At 37.1% G+C, this 17621-nt stretch overlaps 3 protein-coding genes and 1 long non-coding RNA gene across 6 annotated transcripts in view; 1 reads left to right on the top strand and 3 right to left on the bottom strand.

Moving 5' to 3' along the window:
* Positions 1-224: 224 nt before the first annotated feature.
* On the bottom strand, positions 225-3996 carry LOC127947074 (armadillo repeat-containing protein 10). Its single transcript, XM_052544002.1, has 6 exons — positions 3599-3996; positions 3212-3357; positions 2950-3084; positions 2120-2296; positions 1975-2046; positions 225-1057 (listed from the first exon to the last, which is right to left on the bottom strand). The coding sequence occupies exons 1-6, from the start codon at positions 3834-3836 to the stop codon at positions 806-808; spliced, it is 1020 nt and encodes a 339-aa protein (XP_052399962.1). The 5' UTR covers positions 3837-3996; the 3' UTR covers positions 225-805.
* Positions 3997-6233: 2237 nt separating this feature from the next.
* On the top strand, positions 6234-7705 carry LOC127947502 (uncharacterized). Its single transcript, XR_008151301.1, has 3 exons — positions 6234-6609; positions 6994-7068; positions 7454-7705. It is a non-coding gene; the product is annotated as an uncharacterized LOC127947502 (long non-coding RNA).
* Positions 7706-9830: 2125 nt separating this feature from the next.
* Positions 9831-13023, bottom strand: fam185a (family with sequence similarity 185 member A). The gene is made up of 8 exons (XM_052543409.1): positions 12443-13023; positions 12102-12211; positions 11673-11765; positions 11462-11600; positions 11335-11376; positions 11160-11255; positions 10493-10633; positions 9831-10350 (listed from the first exon to the last, which is right to left on the bottom strand). Exons 1-8 carry the CDS (start codon positions 12852-12854, stop codon positions 10232-10234), a joined length of 1152 nt encoding a protein of 383 aa, XP_052399369.1. The 5' UTR covers positions 12855-13023; the 3' UTR covers positions 9831-10231.
* A 1536-nt stretch (positions 13024-14559) lies between these two features.
* Positions 14560-17621, bottom strand: part of LOC127947065 (hepatocyte growth factor receptor) — a 42256-nt gene continuing 39194 nt past the window's right edge. For all 3 annotated transcript variants that reach the window (XM_052543980.1, XM_052543983.1, XM_052543982.1), the window contains one exon: positions 14560-16618. In XM_052543980.1, coding sequence (XP_052399940.1) covers positions 16408-16618 — 211 coding nt within the window. In that variant the 3' untranslated portion in view covers positions 14560-16407. The remainder of the gene's footprint in view (positions 16619-17621) is intronic.

The following is a 17621-nucleotide window of genomic DNA, read 5'->3' as shown; positions in this document are numbered from 1 at the left end:
TGCGAATCGCTAAATCTAAAGGGAAATGTAGTTCTGATACTGTATAAACGTTTGAAGCTGCAAAGTTTGTCTTCATGTGCACAAGTTCAATAAACAAAGGTTATTAAAATGTAAATATTAATTATAAAGTACTTTCACAAAGCTGACATAAAAGCCAAAAAGCATTCCAAAATGAAACCATAGCAAATATTGAACTGTGAAGTAAACACTGTTGTATAACTGACTTATAACATGAAACAATATTTATTAAATAATGCATCCCATGTCAATATCATCATCAAGCATCAGAAAAGTCACAGTACAATCAATGCACACATTCTGTAAACAAAAGGTTCCTGGGTCATTACTACATAAGCATAACCTGAATAACTCTGGTTTAATGGGAAAATTCACCTGCATTATGCAGCACTGAAGTAACACTTTATTTTTCCAAGGCATTAAGATTTCTAAACACATGCAGAGATGTTAAAAAGAGTCCTTTCCCACCACTAGTCTGGATTTCCAAAGCACTTAGTGTGGTCAGAAAAAAAAATCTTTATCTACGTTTGGCAGTGGAGATGTTCTCGAAGGTTCTTAAAGGAGGTCTGTGGTGTTCACAAATGTCATTTCTTGTCCATTTTCTAACATTTTGAGAAGATACAAAATGGCCTACCAAGTGGACCACCAGCTACCAGGAGATATCAACACTGCTCCACTAAGCAATTAAAGCTAGGTTGTTAGTGCAGAGCCCTAACGTTTAGGTAGGTAAACAAGCATCTACACATTGAAGTATGGCCATATTTGGTAAAAAATCTTCTGTAAGAGGTTATGTGAGGAGTCTGGCCACCTGCGTCTTCACCTCCTCATCTGGATGGGACAGCAGCAGGGGCAGCTTATGGTGCAGCTGAGAGGAGCGGCCTAGTAAAACACAGTACAGAGAGTCCTGCCGCCTCCTCAGAGCTTCAGCCACCTGAGCAGAGGGTCTCCACTCATGCAGGTTCCCCACAAAAAACAACAGGCGGAGAAGAACTGATGTGCTTGTGCAGCCGTCAAACAACAAAATCAAAGAGGCTGGAGCCTGTGAACAGATTTAGAAGTAAACGGAGGGGTTTGTGCCAGTATATAAAAGCTCTTAAAACAAAGAGAAGAACTAAATTATAGCTGAATTATGAATCAAGATAAAGCTAGAACCATGATATAACAAAGATTGCGATTTGAGTAAATATGTGTTTTTCAGAGTAAAGTGCTTGCTGCAGTTTTCCGCCAAAATAAAAGTTTAACGATAAGACATTAAGAGACAACTTGTACATCAGCATGAAAATATATTTCTTCCCCCAAATATTACAACGTATCAATTTAAATAATACATTATTTAATAATAAATCTAATCCTAAAATAATAATAAAAATATTTTCATGTTGACAAATTGTTAAGTCCTACAAGCAAGCAAAGAAATGGTACTGCTTTATATATATATATATTTATAAGGCAGTACCATTTCTTTGCTTGCATATATATATATATATATATAAATATATTCGCCCAATCATGTAGCCCTTAGAAAATGAAGAAATTAAGACTTCTTAAAAATTTGAAAGGCTTTACAACTTGACCAAAAAGTTGTATATCGCCAAAACAGAACAAAAATTACGTTAATAAAAAAATATAATATTTTTCTGCCATTTTGACATACAATTTTTAAATTGCAAATTAATTTCCTTTAGAAAAAAATTGCAATAATATCCTTTCCCCAAACTGTGCAGACCTAAATCTACTAAATCATGGCCACAGAGTGGTCTTTAAATAGACATAAGCTTCAACAGCAGGCAATGAGAAAAACTAGGACACCTAGCAACCAAGGCGATTATTTATAGATGTATCTATTTATAGTAAATCTATAATGACAGAATAGTCACTGAAACCAACTGCACTGGATCTCACTAACAAAGAAGCGAAAGCATTACAGCAGAAACCATAAAAGACATGCTTGTTCACCTGAGCTAGCACAATATCTTCCATCAGATCTGGATTGGAGGAAAGATTTACTAGGACCTTCAGGACTTGGATCTGCAGGAAGAGATTAAATCTTCAATGGATCTGATTGCGTAACCTATCATTCACTATGTTACTCCAGAGTCACCTGTAGGACGTCATTGCTCACTATGAGCAGAGACAGGAGGAGGGTGATGGAATTCTTCATCAGATGCTGGTGATTATCAGTGACTGACAGATTAGTGAGCAATCGGAGCGCTGCCAGCTGAAGGTCAGAGTTCACCGGTGACATCTCAATCATCTGCATCACCGACGGGACATATATCTGACCAGCAACAACAGAAACATGTGGAACCATACACCCAATCCAAGAAAAACACACATTCAAAATGGTGTTATTTTAGTATTATTTATACATTACTATAGTATTAACATCTTAGCTTTTTTTATATTTTCCCTTTTCATTTTAGTTTTATTCATTTTGTTATGTGCTTGTCATTTTATTTCTATACAGCTTTATTTTTATTTTAGTTATAGTAATTTTAGTACTTTAACTTATACTAAATGATTTCAATTAACTACAAAGGCAACATCTCTAATTTGCAGGCAAGCCTTTTTTTATTAATTAATTTTTTGAAATCGAATATTTACATGTTATTTTATTTCAGCATTATTTTCATCACTGAGAATAGTTTGAGTTAACAACACTGATTTGAAACCAGATTATTAACATTAACTAAAACTAAAACCATTAAAAAGATATATATTTTTGATACCTGAAATAAATGTTAACTTAAACAAAAAAAAAAACTTCAACTTATTTTAAGCTAGTTCCAAAGGCAACATTTAAATATTTTAGTTTAGTACTAAAATAATAATCTCACCTACAATAAAAACTATATACAGTCTGTAATATATATGCACTCTACAATCTATAACAGTATATTGTGCCTCTCTAAAAAGTAAATGACACAATACCTTCAGCTGCTCTTGATTGCAGATATTCATGCTTAAGTTGTTCAGAGCGTTTAGAGTCTGAACCTGGATCTCAGGTGATGGGTCTGAGAGGAAGCCTGCTATAATGTGAAGACCTCCGAATTCACGCAGAAGATCCTAATGAAGAAAAGAGAAAAATATATTGTATATGATGCACAATCTTCATATGCTTACTCCTCTGCAAATCGCAACGTATTTAAAATGATCTAATACATAATGTCTAGAAGACAGAAAATCAGATGACCTGGTTTACTGTGAAGGCAGCAGCGTTTCCTAACGTTACCAGAACTTTCCTCCTCTCTTCTGGGTTTGGGCTGCTCTGCAGAAGAGAGAGAAGCATACTCAGGTGCCGGGGCTCCAGGCTGGCAGCAGATTTTGAGAGAACATCACCTTAATTAGAAGACAAAACACACACACACACACAAAGAAAGGTTTGAATGAAGGAGACATCTACTTAAGAGCTTTGGACAACAAAATGAAGTCGACACACTGCCTCGGTTTAATCACTGTAATATTAATTGAGGGTTGGTTGGCTTGAAAAACAACCCTTCAAACTTACAAATCTTTCAGTGAGCTAGACTTGTTTTTTAATTTCATAACACATCCTGAAAACCATTTGAATGTCACTTACTAGATTCAGTATCCGCAGAAGGATTCAGATGATCACTTTTACTGACAACTTTAAATCCAGACACTTTGGCCATCAGGCACCCAGGCTGAATAGTCGCACTTTTAGCAGACTGTTTTCTGTTTACTGCTGCGCGATCAAAGATTAGTTTATAAATGCCATATGAGGCACCGGCTCCTGCTACAATCCCAAACAGAGCCTTTAAGCTGCCGAGGCGGGATACGACATTGTCATCTCCCATTCTACGATAGGCGCAGATTTCATAGATACATGTTAACAGTAACACATGGTCCTCGCCCGACACGATAAATAAGGATTACACACTGTTCGTAATACACATGTCTTCAAAACACAATACACGAGGATACACACTCGTCACTGACCGTTTCCTCTGGATGTTGCCGCCTATTGCATCAGTGGACGACCAAAACGTTTCGCGGGGTGTTGCGTTCATGAAAGATTTTGGTATTTATTTTATTTTATTTTTTAACAAATTACACTTCTATTTTTATTTAATAAATATAAATAAAATGTGATTTACAAATATAATTTGTGTACTTAAAAGATTCTTTCCATCCATCCATCTATTTATCTACATACAATGTTTTATATATATATATATGTTTTTGCAAGATTCAGATCCACTTATAAGAGACTACATGATTATCACTTCCTCAGATTTACAAGGTGAATTATATAACATTTGTTATCGAATGATCTCATTAGTTAATGAATAACCCAGCTAAGAAAATAGTATAACTGCACACAACAAAACCTGCCTTAGCTACAAAAATCCTGGGCCTGTATATGTCTATTTATAACTGACGCTTATGTTAAGGGGTCGGAAGAGTTATATTTCAATGAAGAAAATGAAGGCTGCCAGACTCCTGGAGAGGATGGAAGAGGCTGAGATGTATCTCAAACAGAGATGGATAAAACTGGCTTTCATCAAGAGGACAGCGTGGGTTCAGTTTAGCAAAACGAGCCAGAATGGTACTGAGCTATTATGCTTTACATATTTCATCATGTGAAATTAGGGTTACGTGTGATTCAAAATTGGAATATTTGAAAAATCCAGCTATTCAATTTATTTAAACACCATTTTGTTCTTTATTAATAATATAACATATGAAGGCATTATATATTTTATCCAGATCTCCTGAGGATACAAAAAGTGCAGGAGTCTGTTCACTGCAGAAACACCATCGCTGCTTGGCGTCATGTTGTACAGGACACTTAAAGAGCAAAGGAGTACAAAGGAATACTTCAAGTTAGTCTTTCAGATTAAAAAATGTCAGCCAAACACAAATGGTCTGTATGTCTGTTCAGAGGCAAGAGAGATATACAAGTAAGTCAAAACTCAGGGATACCACAGGATGATGGACAGGACTGGTTATCACTGCCAGGGCCGTTTGAAGGAATTTGGGGGCCCAAAATGGACATAGAGGCCCCCCGACAACCCCCCCCCCCACGCAAAGCCTACAGGAACAACAGCATAGCCATACAGTTTAAGTTCAACCGCACTTTATATAAATTAAAAATAGTTTACAGTGCAAATACTGCTTGAAAAAAAATAGTTTGGTGGGAATTCAATAGTGATTTGCACTTTTTCTTCTAATAATATGACAGCACAAACTTAGTTTAAACTCTGGGCTGTGCAGGATATCAGCTATAATTATAGAGCTTTTGGTACCTTGTGTTATATAGAGGAAAAATCAGCACTGAGAAGTGATGCATCTGTTGATGTTGAGGATGAAGTTGATGGTGTAGCTGGGAAATAATTGAAACAAAAATCTGAAATTACCTGTGACGTATGTTTTACCATTTCACTGTTAGCATATTGAAAGAGGTCACTATTACCAGCTCAGGGGTGTTTTAAATGAACAACTGAGTTTCCTTTTTTAGATTTTTTTTTAAATGCATAGAATGCAATGCATACATAAAACATTTAATTATTAATAATTGTTTCTCTGTCTGTACTTGTACTTTGAACAATGACAATAAAGTTGACAGATGAATTAAGTGCCATTCAGGTGGGTTTTTAAATAAAGCATTTTCTGAGATGCACATTAAACACCAAACATTAATTTATCTTTTAATTATTGAAAATTAAGCAAACTAAAGTTTTTGTTAAGAGCAGTTCTGTAGATGTTGTTCATGTGTTCACATCCTTATTTAGTGAGACATCAGACGCGAGACTGAAATCACCGCGAGCGTCACGCGCGCTTCAGTGCGTCTTCTGCTCCTTTCATTAACAGAGACACGCAGAACATGCAGGATTCATATTCAAACAGACGGTTCCTGCTTAATATTTACAGATATTAGTCCGTATCGTGGTTTGATGTAAGTGCAATGACCTATTTTTAATTCATTCATTCAAAATTTGGCAAATTACGTGTCATTCTGCGTTAAACTGTAAATTCCGTTTTTATGACTGGATTCCGCGATTCTTGCAATCGAAACACGCCACTACGTTCTCTTTATGTTTGCCTGAGACCTCAAATCAAAACACTGCTGACTCCTTGCAGTCTGCGATTTCTGATCTGTGTTTTCCTTATCCCGTTAAAAAAAAAAAAAAAAAAACATATTACAGTAACCATATTCCTTCCGTTCGAAGAAAAAAAAAAGCAGAGATCACTTGGTTGGCCTGCTGCTGTCAGCGACAACTGAGAGGGGCCCCCTTGAGGGGAATCCCGATAACAGTGTCATTACATGTTACTGCATTGACGATCAAAGGGGCGCTCACACAGTGTCGTTGCATTTTATTCTTAACCAGTCGTTGTCTTGGGGCCCCAGGTCAGCTCGGGGCCCCAAGCAATTGCTTGGTTTGCCTGCCTTGTTGCGACGGGCCTGATCACTGCTTCCTAACAAACTATCTCTAAAGGTATCTCTTAACATCTGAGAACTTGTCATTAAAAACTGGCAATAATTCAAGTTGCCTTATTCTAACAAAGTTTGGTGCAGATCTTCTAAAGTCTAGGTGTGCGTGAGCTCATGAAATGCGCTCTGGTGAGGTCAGTGCAGCTCACTTAAAAACTCACTTATTCTATATAGACAGTATAAGATGTGTTTTCACAGATGTGACTGTGGAGAGAATACTGCATGTGCATCGTGTTTGTGTGATCTCTGTCAACTTGTGCGGTTGCACACTGATGCAGAAGTCTTAGACGCATCAGTAAATTTGCTTGAATCAGCTTTGAAATTTAAATAATGATATTATAAGGATCTTGCTTTGTGTGTTTTTCCCCCCTAAAAAGGTCAATGCAAAAATTTTCAAGAACTTTATATCAGTGAATGCTCAAATGTTAAAGTATAGAATACAAACACACTGTGTTTAGGTTTTGCTGCTTAAAAAAAATTATATGTAATACCTGTTTTGTTTGTAAACACACTGACAGGATGGAAATATGAAGTTGATTTTAGAGGGCTGTCACTCTTTTCTTCATCTTAATCTGGCCTTCACTCATGTCAAGGTACAAACTTCTCACATGTTTCTCAGTTCTTCATACTGTACACAACATTAACTGAAATACTATACTTTTATGATGCTTTTGCCGTTGTTATCAGCCTCACCAAGATTAAAATAGAACACATATCTTGAGGATGCATTCTGATTGGATGAGATAGACGTATCCTGATTTGATTTGGGTATAAATATAGGTGTTTTCCTCTTGGTCGCACTCTGCAGTAACTTGGATGACTGTATGACTGTTCAACCTTTCTTTGCGAGAAAATAAATCTTCAAGACTTTTGTCTCATGTGAAATAGAAAATTGCCACAACAGTATTAAACATAATATAATATTTACAATTATTTTACAGCTGTAGTCAATACCGTTTTATATTGTGTCTTGGACAGGAAATAGCAGCCTTAGGAACCAACCAGAGTCTGAGAAAACAGATATTGGAATAAAGGTTTGGTTTACCTTTTTATGACTTATATAAATTTATGACTTGCAATGTATTTGCCATCGGATTACTCTCTGTGGAAAAGTTAATCACATTCATGTGGTGATCTTATCTTGTGCAGATGTTTTGCCAACAGTGTCATAATCTGGAGCTTCTAGATGTGTGTAACTGTGTGTGTCTGTCTGATCAAAGCCCTCTCCTTCTTCTGCAGGACCATTGCCACATCAGAATATCTGGATGTCCTAAAGTACTTCTTTCATTCAGTAATCTTGAAAGAATAAACATTTTGGGATCTAAATCAGACATATTACAAGATCATTAATCACATAAGATTTGCAGTTGAAATTCAACGTTTCATGTTTACAGCAAGATGATTCAATGTGTAATTTTCTTATACTCACTGATGAGGAGTCTTTAGTCTGAATGAATTAGTGCCAACACTCATACGTTAACAGTGCATATTGATATTCATGTTGGAGATATTGTAGATTTAGTCTCATATGGTTGATCAGAGATATGTTAGTGTTGATTTGTACCTTTCTCTTGTCACATTACATTTTAATATTTAATCATAAAATAAAATGGGAAATAAATACAATGTATATCCATCCATCCATCCATCCATCCATCCATCCATCCATCCATCCATCATCTTCCGCTTATCCGGGGCCGGGTCGCGGGGGCAACAGTCTAAGCAGAGACGCCCAGACTTCCCTCTCCCTAGCCACTTCTTCCAGCTCTTCCGGGGGGACCCCGAGGCGTTCCCAGGCCAGCCGGGAGACATAGTCCCTCCAGCACGTCCTAGGTCTTCCCCGGGGCCTCCTCCCGGTGAGACGTGCCTGGAACACCTCCCTGGGAAGGCGTCCAGGAGGCATCCGAAATAGATACCCGAGCCACCTCAGCTGGCTCCTCTCGATGTGGAGGAGCAACGGCTCTACTCTCAGCTCCTCCCGAGTGACCGAGCTTCTCACCCTATCTCTAAGGGAGCGCCCTGCCACCCGACGGAGAAAGCTCATTTCGGCCGCCTGTATCCGGGATCTTGTCCTTTCGGTGACCCACAGCTCATGACCATAGGTGAGAGTAGGAACGTAGATTGACCGGTAAATCGAGAGCTTTGCCTTACAGCTCAGCTCCTTCTTCACCACGACAGACCGGTACAGCGACCGCATTACTGCAGAAGCTGCACCGATCCGTCTGTCAATCTCCCCAAGATACCTGAACTCCTCCACTTGAGGCAGGAACTCTCCACCAACCTGAAGTGGGCAATCCACCCTTTTCCGACTGAGAACCATGGCCTCGGACTTGGAGGTGCTGATTCTCATCCCAGCCGATTCACACTCAGCTGCAAACCGTCCCAGTGCACGCTGAAGGTCCTGGTCTGAGGATGCCAACACGACAACAGCGACAAAATCGTATGGTCCCCAAACCGGACACTCTCCGGCCCTTGGCTGCGCCTAGAAATTCTGTCCATAAAAATTATGAACGGAACCAGTGACAAAGGGCAGCCCTGCCGGAGTCCAACATGCACCGGGAACAGGTCTGACTTACTGCCGGCAATGCGAACCAAGCTCTTGCTCCGGTCGTACAGGGACCGAACAGCCCTAAGTAGGGAGCCGCCGACCCCATACTCCCGGAGCACCCTCCACAGGATGTCGCAAGGAACACGGTCGAATGCCTTCTCCAAGTCCACAAAACACATGTGGACTGGTTTGGCAAACTCCCATGAACCCTCCAGCACCCTTGAAAGGGTATAGAGCTGGTCCAGTGTTCCACGACCGGGACGAAAACCACACTGTTCCTCCTGAATCCGAGGTTCCACTATCGGCCGAATTCTCCTCTCCAGTACCCTGGCATAGACTTTCCCAGGGAGGCTGAGAAAGTCTCAATACAATGTGTACTGTTCACTAAATGCATTTAAAATCTCCTTATATTAACTCAGGTAGGTATTTGTATTCTATCATCTCTTATTAAAAGGTTCATATATTAAAACAAATGATCTTTTGAACAGAAAAAATAAAATCATGGTTTCCACAAAAATATTAAGTAGCTCAACTGGTTTCAGCACTGATAATAATAAAAACGGTTTCTTGAGCAGCATTTTAAATGATTTCTGAAGGATTATGTGACATTGGAGACTGGAGAAATTAAAATGAAAAAAATTATAAATTATAAAAAAAAACATTATAAAATGACATTTTAAAATATATTCAAATAGAAAAAAGTTATTTTTATTTTAAAACCCCAAATATTTGAACAGTAGTGTATGTATTATGTAATTTGCTAATTTTATGTTGCAAAATGTGTAGAAACTTAACAAAATTAAAAAGTGCTTTAAAATATCATGGTTTATTTCTTTCTTTTGTACAATTGTTTCAATGGGTTTTATTTATCAACTAATCAGGGATACTGCAACGTCTCTCGGGATGTTGTCCTACAGGATCTGGCAGGATGTTATACCATCGCAGTTAGTGTGAATACATGAGTACCACTACTTGTAAAAAGTAGAAAGTACCAGTCAGGATTTGCACGCTGTATCTTCTGAAGCAGAACTTGCCCACAGCATAGCCCTAAAAAGACATGTCTTTTAGGTGCATTCACCAACTCTTCAGTCGATACTGTTGCGTCTCATTATAGCTATATGTGAAGTGTCTTGTTGGACAGATACACAAAATCCAGCAGCGAGGTTCTGTCAGTGTTGTAGTTGGTCCCAGGCACTTCTGTGCAGATTTTAACTCTGAGCTCCAAGTCTGAGGGTCTCAAACCAGCTCTGGGTTCTCAGGTTGACAGCACCTTTTTCTGCAGTGGCATTGATCCATCGTTCTTCATGCGTGCCACCATTCAAATGAGCTAAAATGAGTATATACAATCTAATGAATGCATAGAACATGTTAGAGCATAACACTGGTTTTAAATAGTGGTTTGTGTTTTAGAATAAGTACATGCAGTTCCGGCAGTTCAAAGACATCCAGGGGGTCTGTCTTCTACTCACCTTTAACTGTTGTCGTCCCATCAGCTGAGGTACGTTCAGTCTCTTTCCATGAGCTAACTATCTCTGAACTAATGCTAACAGAGGTTCCGCACAAGTGCACCGCTGCTTGCATGATGGACGGCACACGCACACTCACAGCGCCTGAATCAATGAAAAATAAAAGTGTTAGAACACTAGTTTAAAACAAGGGTCAAACTGTTAGACATGTACTCTCTATTCAATGGTTACATATGCTTCTGAAAAACCATTACAACTTTTTTAATGACTATAAAAAATGTCATGTGAGGTAATCATTCAATATAAAAAAAGTGTAAATACTTAATGATTCATTTCAAAATACTTACAATTATTTATATTTGTAATAATAGAATTATATCATTTATTTAAGGTGAAAAGTAGGAATTATTATTTCATAATATTCTATTTATGACATTTTCCAGCCTGAACTAATCTTGTTTTGTCATAAGGTCAAATCTGAAGTCATGAGGGTCTGCAAGTATCAAAAAGATCTATTATTGTTTAGGTACAATAGATTTTAAAGACTAAATTAACAGATGGCTTCAAGAATAAAAAAGTAAGTAGTCAGGTAAATTAAATCGATATGTTCATACTAGGCTCATCTTATTTATTAGATTATTTTATGTTATATTCTGTTTCTGATTATTACCTTGCTGACTGTGAAGTTCTCCGCTTCCATCTTGGCCCACATATGCATCAATGTTTCCAGCAGCAGTAAACACCTTCAGGGCACCACTTGAGCTGTCTATGAAGCAGGAAAGACATCTTTAGTGCACTACATGAGTGACTAAATAACCTACTGTCAATTCAGACTGCTCACTTACCAATGACAATGTTTCCTGTTTTACTTTGTACAAGAGCTTCACCTGTAAAACAGCAACAATGATTCATGCCCTAGCTGCACATCAGTTCTTGACAAACATTCATTAGCGCCCCGTCCCGTGCCCTCACCGTGCACGTGGCCAATCTGGATGTTCCCGGAGGAAGTGGACACTGATGTGCATTCAGCATAAATGGCCTTCACTTTCAGATCCCCATGTTCTGTGGAGAGATTCATGGTGGTTCCCTGAATTTTCTTAATATCGACTTTCTGGAGAGCAAAAACTGTGATTTAATAACAATTCACAGTGTATGCAGTTATATAAATCATAAAAGTACTAACACTATCCAAAGAGGTGCTGATATCCACATTCCCATGTATGGTATGAAGTCCAGTAACATTTCCTCCAGTGGACCGAACTTGAACATCATGACCCTAAAAAAAAAATCAAAATTAGACACATGATAATAATTTATATTCCATATTATAACAAACAAATAATCATGGGTTTGCAATGTTTTACTTAACCACAGATCCCTAAAAATCCGCAGTTAGGATAGGGATCCCCATCCTAAAGTTATATATTTCATGTATAAAGACTATAAAGAAGATAGTTTCTATTACATCACTCACTACAGTAATGTTTAATAAAATACAGTATTTTTTACATTTATTTTTATTTCAATTAATTTATTCACTTTCCCAGGGGCCACCCTTGGGGCCCTAGTTTGAAAACCCCTGCATTAAATGATAAAAAAACTAATGTATCACCTTGACAGACTCTAGGACACAGTGTCCTCTCTCTGTGTGAACGTGGCAGAGGTCACTCTCCATTTTCTGGATCTTCACATTGCCTTTGTCTTTAGTCTTGATGTGGAGATCTGCAGGAATGGACAGGGACTAAAAGGATGCACATGTATTTCTGTGAATTTTAGTTGTAAAAAAAAATGACACTTCTTACATTATGCTATATAGTAAAAGCTCTTCTTTAAAATAGGTAAATATAAATAAAACAGTTACATCATTCATAAAATAAACCAGCAATACATTAATAATATAACAAAAGTACATTATTTATTATGATCTTTAAAAGCCTGAATGCAGATCCTTACCACATTTAACAGGTGCTGTCAATTGAACAGTGACAGTGCAATCCACCTCATCTGACAGAATCTTAAGTTCATTGCTCTGATCATCATAATGAACATGAAATCCATCAACATCGGGAGTTTGGTTCGCATCTGTCACGTGCAAACTGATAAATGCCCGATCAGCCTCAGGGAAAGCATGTGGATCCAGTGATTTTATGGCTATATTACAGCCTAAATGACATTTGACCTTTGTGAAAGGATTAACTAATAATTCCCACTGCTTTATAGGTTTATGCAAGTCTTTAGGAGTTGCAGGAGCATCTGAAAAAGTTCGGAGAGCCTGAGAGATCAAAGCCCTTGTGAAGATTCTTCCCTGCACTGAACCCACACGCACACCGTGACGTAACGCCTGTGTAATTACACAAGTAAACATTACTGAAGCCTTAGTGTAAAGTACGGATTAGAGCAAAACGTTAAACGCTAACGTTACTTGCATTAATAAACGCCGTGTACAAATGTTTATATCACGAGGGCACGAGTGCAGCGCACAGCAATGACAGCAAACCGGAACAGGCTCCAGCGCGAATGGAATTATGGGAAGTGAAGTCCAAAATGTCCAGTCTAGTCGGTCGCACTGATTAAGATGTATCATTAATTAATTAAAGAGTGGCTGTCACCTTAATGATCAAAGAATGTCAAAATTACGACAAAAGACTTAAGGTTAAAACGTCAACAACAACAAGACCTTTGTGGCTTAATTTATCATAATTTTAAAATGAATAGCAGCAACAAAAACAACAACTATGCGGCATTAAATTATTTAATTAGTAATAAAACGGTTTCTGCTCTATAATCTATTTTGAAGACCCTTATCAAAATAGTCACATTTTCAGAGATTTAATTTAGTGAGATACGTGAGATTTAGTTTAATTTAGTGAGATAATAATAATATTATAGTGTGCCGTGTTGCAAACTTTCATGTCATTTTGAGAAAATTATATTTCTATGAACTAACTCTGTCTAAAATAATAATAAAAAAAACTCTTAGAGAACCTTTTTCACATTTTAAGATTTGTACATTTTAAGATTTTATCGTTTATTAAGCCTATTTCTTATGGGAACTATTGTCTGGTTCCCCAAATTAGAAGCTGTTTTCACGTTTGTCTTTGTGTGGTCATTTTTGGTCCCCAAAATATATGCAGAACGTAATGCACTACTGTGCTGTAAGTAGCTCATAACTGTCATGTCATGATGATTTAAATTCTCAGAGCTGGTCGTTTTGGAGCTGAGCAGCAGACAGAACGTCATACTGGGGCGGATTTTCCGTCTGTTTTTCTAATAGCTGCGAGCGATAGGCTATTATTCATGTCACTACTTGTGTAACTAGTTTAATTCCTTCAATGAAAGCACAAGGGATTTTTTTTTCCCTGAAAGTGATTCATAATCCTGAAACAAATGGCCACAGTCAAAGTGGCCACAAATGGCTATTGTTAAAGTTATACTCGAATGCGTCCAGTAGGTGGCACTCTAGTCATCTCACATAAAGCGAGGTCACGGGTTTACAGTAGCTCCTTTTGACAACAAATAACAGCCTTTCATATCCTCCTCCATATTAGCTTATGAATGAGTGTTGAGATATGAGGAGGGATTTAGTATTTGTCCTCTAGTTAGGAGTAGGACAGCCAAGTTCAGAATCTAATAAAGCTAGCTATGTGAGGCTACACATGGTTTTTGCATTGCAGGTCTACTTTTTGAATACATTTAACGCATGTTAACTAAATTGTTCTTAAGTAAGTTATAGCCATGCTGTAATCCTCATCAAAACTTTGGAGACTATTAAAACGTGTTAATAGCTATGAGAGGATGTGTATAATAAGTATGTGGTATCTGTAAACCATAATATTTCATTCATTTAGCTGCACTACTCTCTTTCAGACTGGTAGTGTTACCATTCTTTTCGAGAAGAGACCATAAAGGAGGAAATTAAAAAGCCTGTCTAGACGCCAGCGGTTGAGGGTCGAGTCAAGAGCTTTGAGCATAATCAGAAGGTCATGGTCAAAGTTCACACAGAGCTGATGAAATGGAGACTTCATAGGACAACATTTGCTAGGTAAAGAAGAGAGTCTATTCACGTATGATACACATAATAAAACTTTATTATCATGACTGGAACGAAAGAAATATTGTCATTTGTACCATTTCTGAGTTTGATCTCCATATAGAAATCTCAAGAAGACAGTCTGACAGGCTCAGAGAAAAGAAAGGTTTTTATAAATGGTGAAACCTAAACTGTAATATAAAACAAATCAAGATTCAGTTGGCTTATTGATCATTTTTAACAATAACAGTAGAAATTAACTCACACAGGGATAAATTGAAATGTTGATTGACCTCATTTAACTGGTATACCAAACTGTCTATACTGAAGTGTGTTCATAGGCTATAAATACATGTATCACACAGCAAGTCAGACAATAAGGACAGAGAGACAAATTATTCACATCATACAGTAGTAGTCCATTATGGCAAGTCACATTCATAGTCATCTTTACTACACAGAAACATACATACAGGCCTACACTGAGTCTGTGTCTGCTGTTCACAAAGTCTCACACATTCTCTCTCTCTCTCTCTCTCTCTCTAGATAGTATATGTGACCCTGGACCACAAAACCAGTCTTAAGTCGCTGGAGTATATTTGTAGCAATAGCAAAAATTACATTGTATGGGTCAAAGGGATAGATTTTTCTTTTTTTGCCAAATATTGTCCGATCCTACTAACAAACCATACATCAATGGAAAGCGTATTTATTCAGCTTTCAGAGGAAGTATAAATCTCAATTTCGAAACATTGACACTAAAGACTGGTTTTGTGGTCGAGGGTCACATATTTTGTGTGTGCATATGCAGAATTACATATGTAAGCATGTGTATATATAAACATTTGATATTATATATATATTACATTTATATTTATATATACACACACATATTATCTATCTATCTATCTATAAATATATACGTTTAATAATTAAAATATATATTAAATATAAAAAGCATATATTTATATCTCTTTTAGGTAGATATATGTGTGAGAGACATTTGTGTGTGTATATATATATATATATATATATATATATACACACACAATTTTTTTTTTTTTTTTGTGCACTTTTAATCAGTTGTGAAAAGCTGCGCAGATTTCAGGTGGGCCTTGTAGTATGTTCGATTTGACACTAAACTTAAGCAGATTACATAAAACTATAGAAGAACTACGGAATAAATCTCGACAGTAAGATTGAAAATGGCCAGGACAGAAAACAATCATCTTAACAAAAATAAACAAAACAGAATCATTCATATCGGTCTGGATCAAGACGTCCAGGCCTCACAAGAATCAAAGAATCAAAGTCTCTCAAAAAATGGTCATACGTCGCTTGAGTCTAGTGTTCTCCTGATAACTTCATTATGCTGCTCTCAGTTCATAGTATGAAGGCATACACAACGTTTTATTTCACTTTTCACAGAAAATAATTTGGTCAACGTACGCTCAGGTTACATCTGAGAACACAAGTTGAGACATCTTGAAGTCGTTTGAAAGCATCTGCCACAAGCGTAAATGAATCAGATGGCCACAGACTGCAAGAAGAATCAAAATGCAACTCCTACAGATGAAATGTTAATGGGATGCCAACTGTTTTCACAATGGCAGTGGAGTCACTATCTCTGTCCCAGGAGATCAGGACCATCTCAAGCTCGACTGGAGAACCTTAACTCCACAGGTCACGGCTCATCATAATCTATTTACAGTGATTAAGGGAGTGTCCGTGCCTTTTATGTCTTTCACAGTGTCCTTGGGCCGCTTTCCTTCTCCTTTAATGATGAAAGCCACCCCTGATGGCCAGTCCAGTGTCTTTCATGAACAGCAATGGCTTTTTGTTGTTGTTCTCCTCTCCTCTTCCTCCCTCTGTCTGGTGTTTTTGTTTCTCAGGTGCAGCAGTCACGGTCGAGGTTACTCTGAGAGGAGATGAGAGAGGGGTAGGGCGTCATCTTATCGATGTTGACGTAGGTGGTGTTAAGGAGGATGTAGTGCTCGCCGCTGAAGCTGGAGAAGATGGTGGTGATGCGGGACATGAGCTCTGAGAAGGTGGGCCGGCGCTCGGGTTTGGGGTGCCAGCATTCGACCATGACATTATATCTACAAAGAAAAAAACCCCATAAAGAAATCATAAATTCATAAATGTTACTTTCTAAAATTAAAGTCCTTGGTCTTATTGTGCATGATTCATCTGCACACATTTTTCCAAGCCAAAATATCTTCAAAAGTCATTAATTAATGTTCATGGCACAAACAGAAGCAAAATACTTTAGCATTAAGGGTTCATTTCTACAATTAGCAAACAACATAATAATGTTATATCTGACTTTGCACAATCCAATCAAATCCTCCTGGTTACAATAAAGCCCCGCCCTGCATTAATTTAAACAGAATATTATTTTAATTTAAAAGGTGCATTTAAAGATTATTTCGTTTTTTTCACTCTTTTATTTAACCAATATTTTAAACATGAATGAAATAGTTTTTATAAGTCTTTATTTGATTTATATATATATATATATATATATATATATATATATATATTTTTTTTTTTTTACAGTTTTGTTTTATGAAATAAATAGAAGATTGTTCAAAAGTCTGAAGATTTTCTGTTTTTTTTATATATTTTTGAAAGTCTTTAGGTTCACCAAGGCTGCATTTATTTGAATAAAAATAGAGCAAAAACAGTAGTACTGTGAAATATTATTACAATTTAAAGTACCTGTTTTCTTGCAAATCTGAATTTTCATCAGTCTTATGAGTTTAAATTTAATTAAATAATGTCTCCTGATCCTTCAGTAATCATTCTAATATGCGGATTTGCTACTCAAGAATCATTTCTTCTTATTATTAAGAGTTGAAAACAGTTGTGCCGCTTCATATGTTTGTGGAAAATGTACTTTTTCAACATTATTAGTGTAGTTTTAAATATTTCTATTTATTTGTTTTGTTTTGAGCTAAGAATCACAAGTGTCCTACTTCTGTTTTCCTTTCCAGCTGCTGATGCTGTGTTTTGGCAGACAGCGTTGCCTTGAAATTTATAACATTCGGTGCAAACTTTCATCTATTTTCAGAAAGACTCTCGATTGTTTGTCCTGCAATA

The sequence above is a fragment of the Carassius gibelio genome, chromosome A25 (genome assembly GCF_023724105.1).
Source record: "Carassius gibelio isolate Cgi1373 ecotype wild population from Czech Republic chromosome A25, carGib1.2-hapl.c, whole genome shotgun sequence".
Classification (NCBI taxonomy): domain Eukaryota; kingdom Metazoa; phylum Chordata; class Actinopteri; order Cypriniformes; family Cyprinidae; genus Carassius; species Carassius gibelio.
This window is presented reverse-complemented; position numbering and strand designations above follow the sequence as displayed.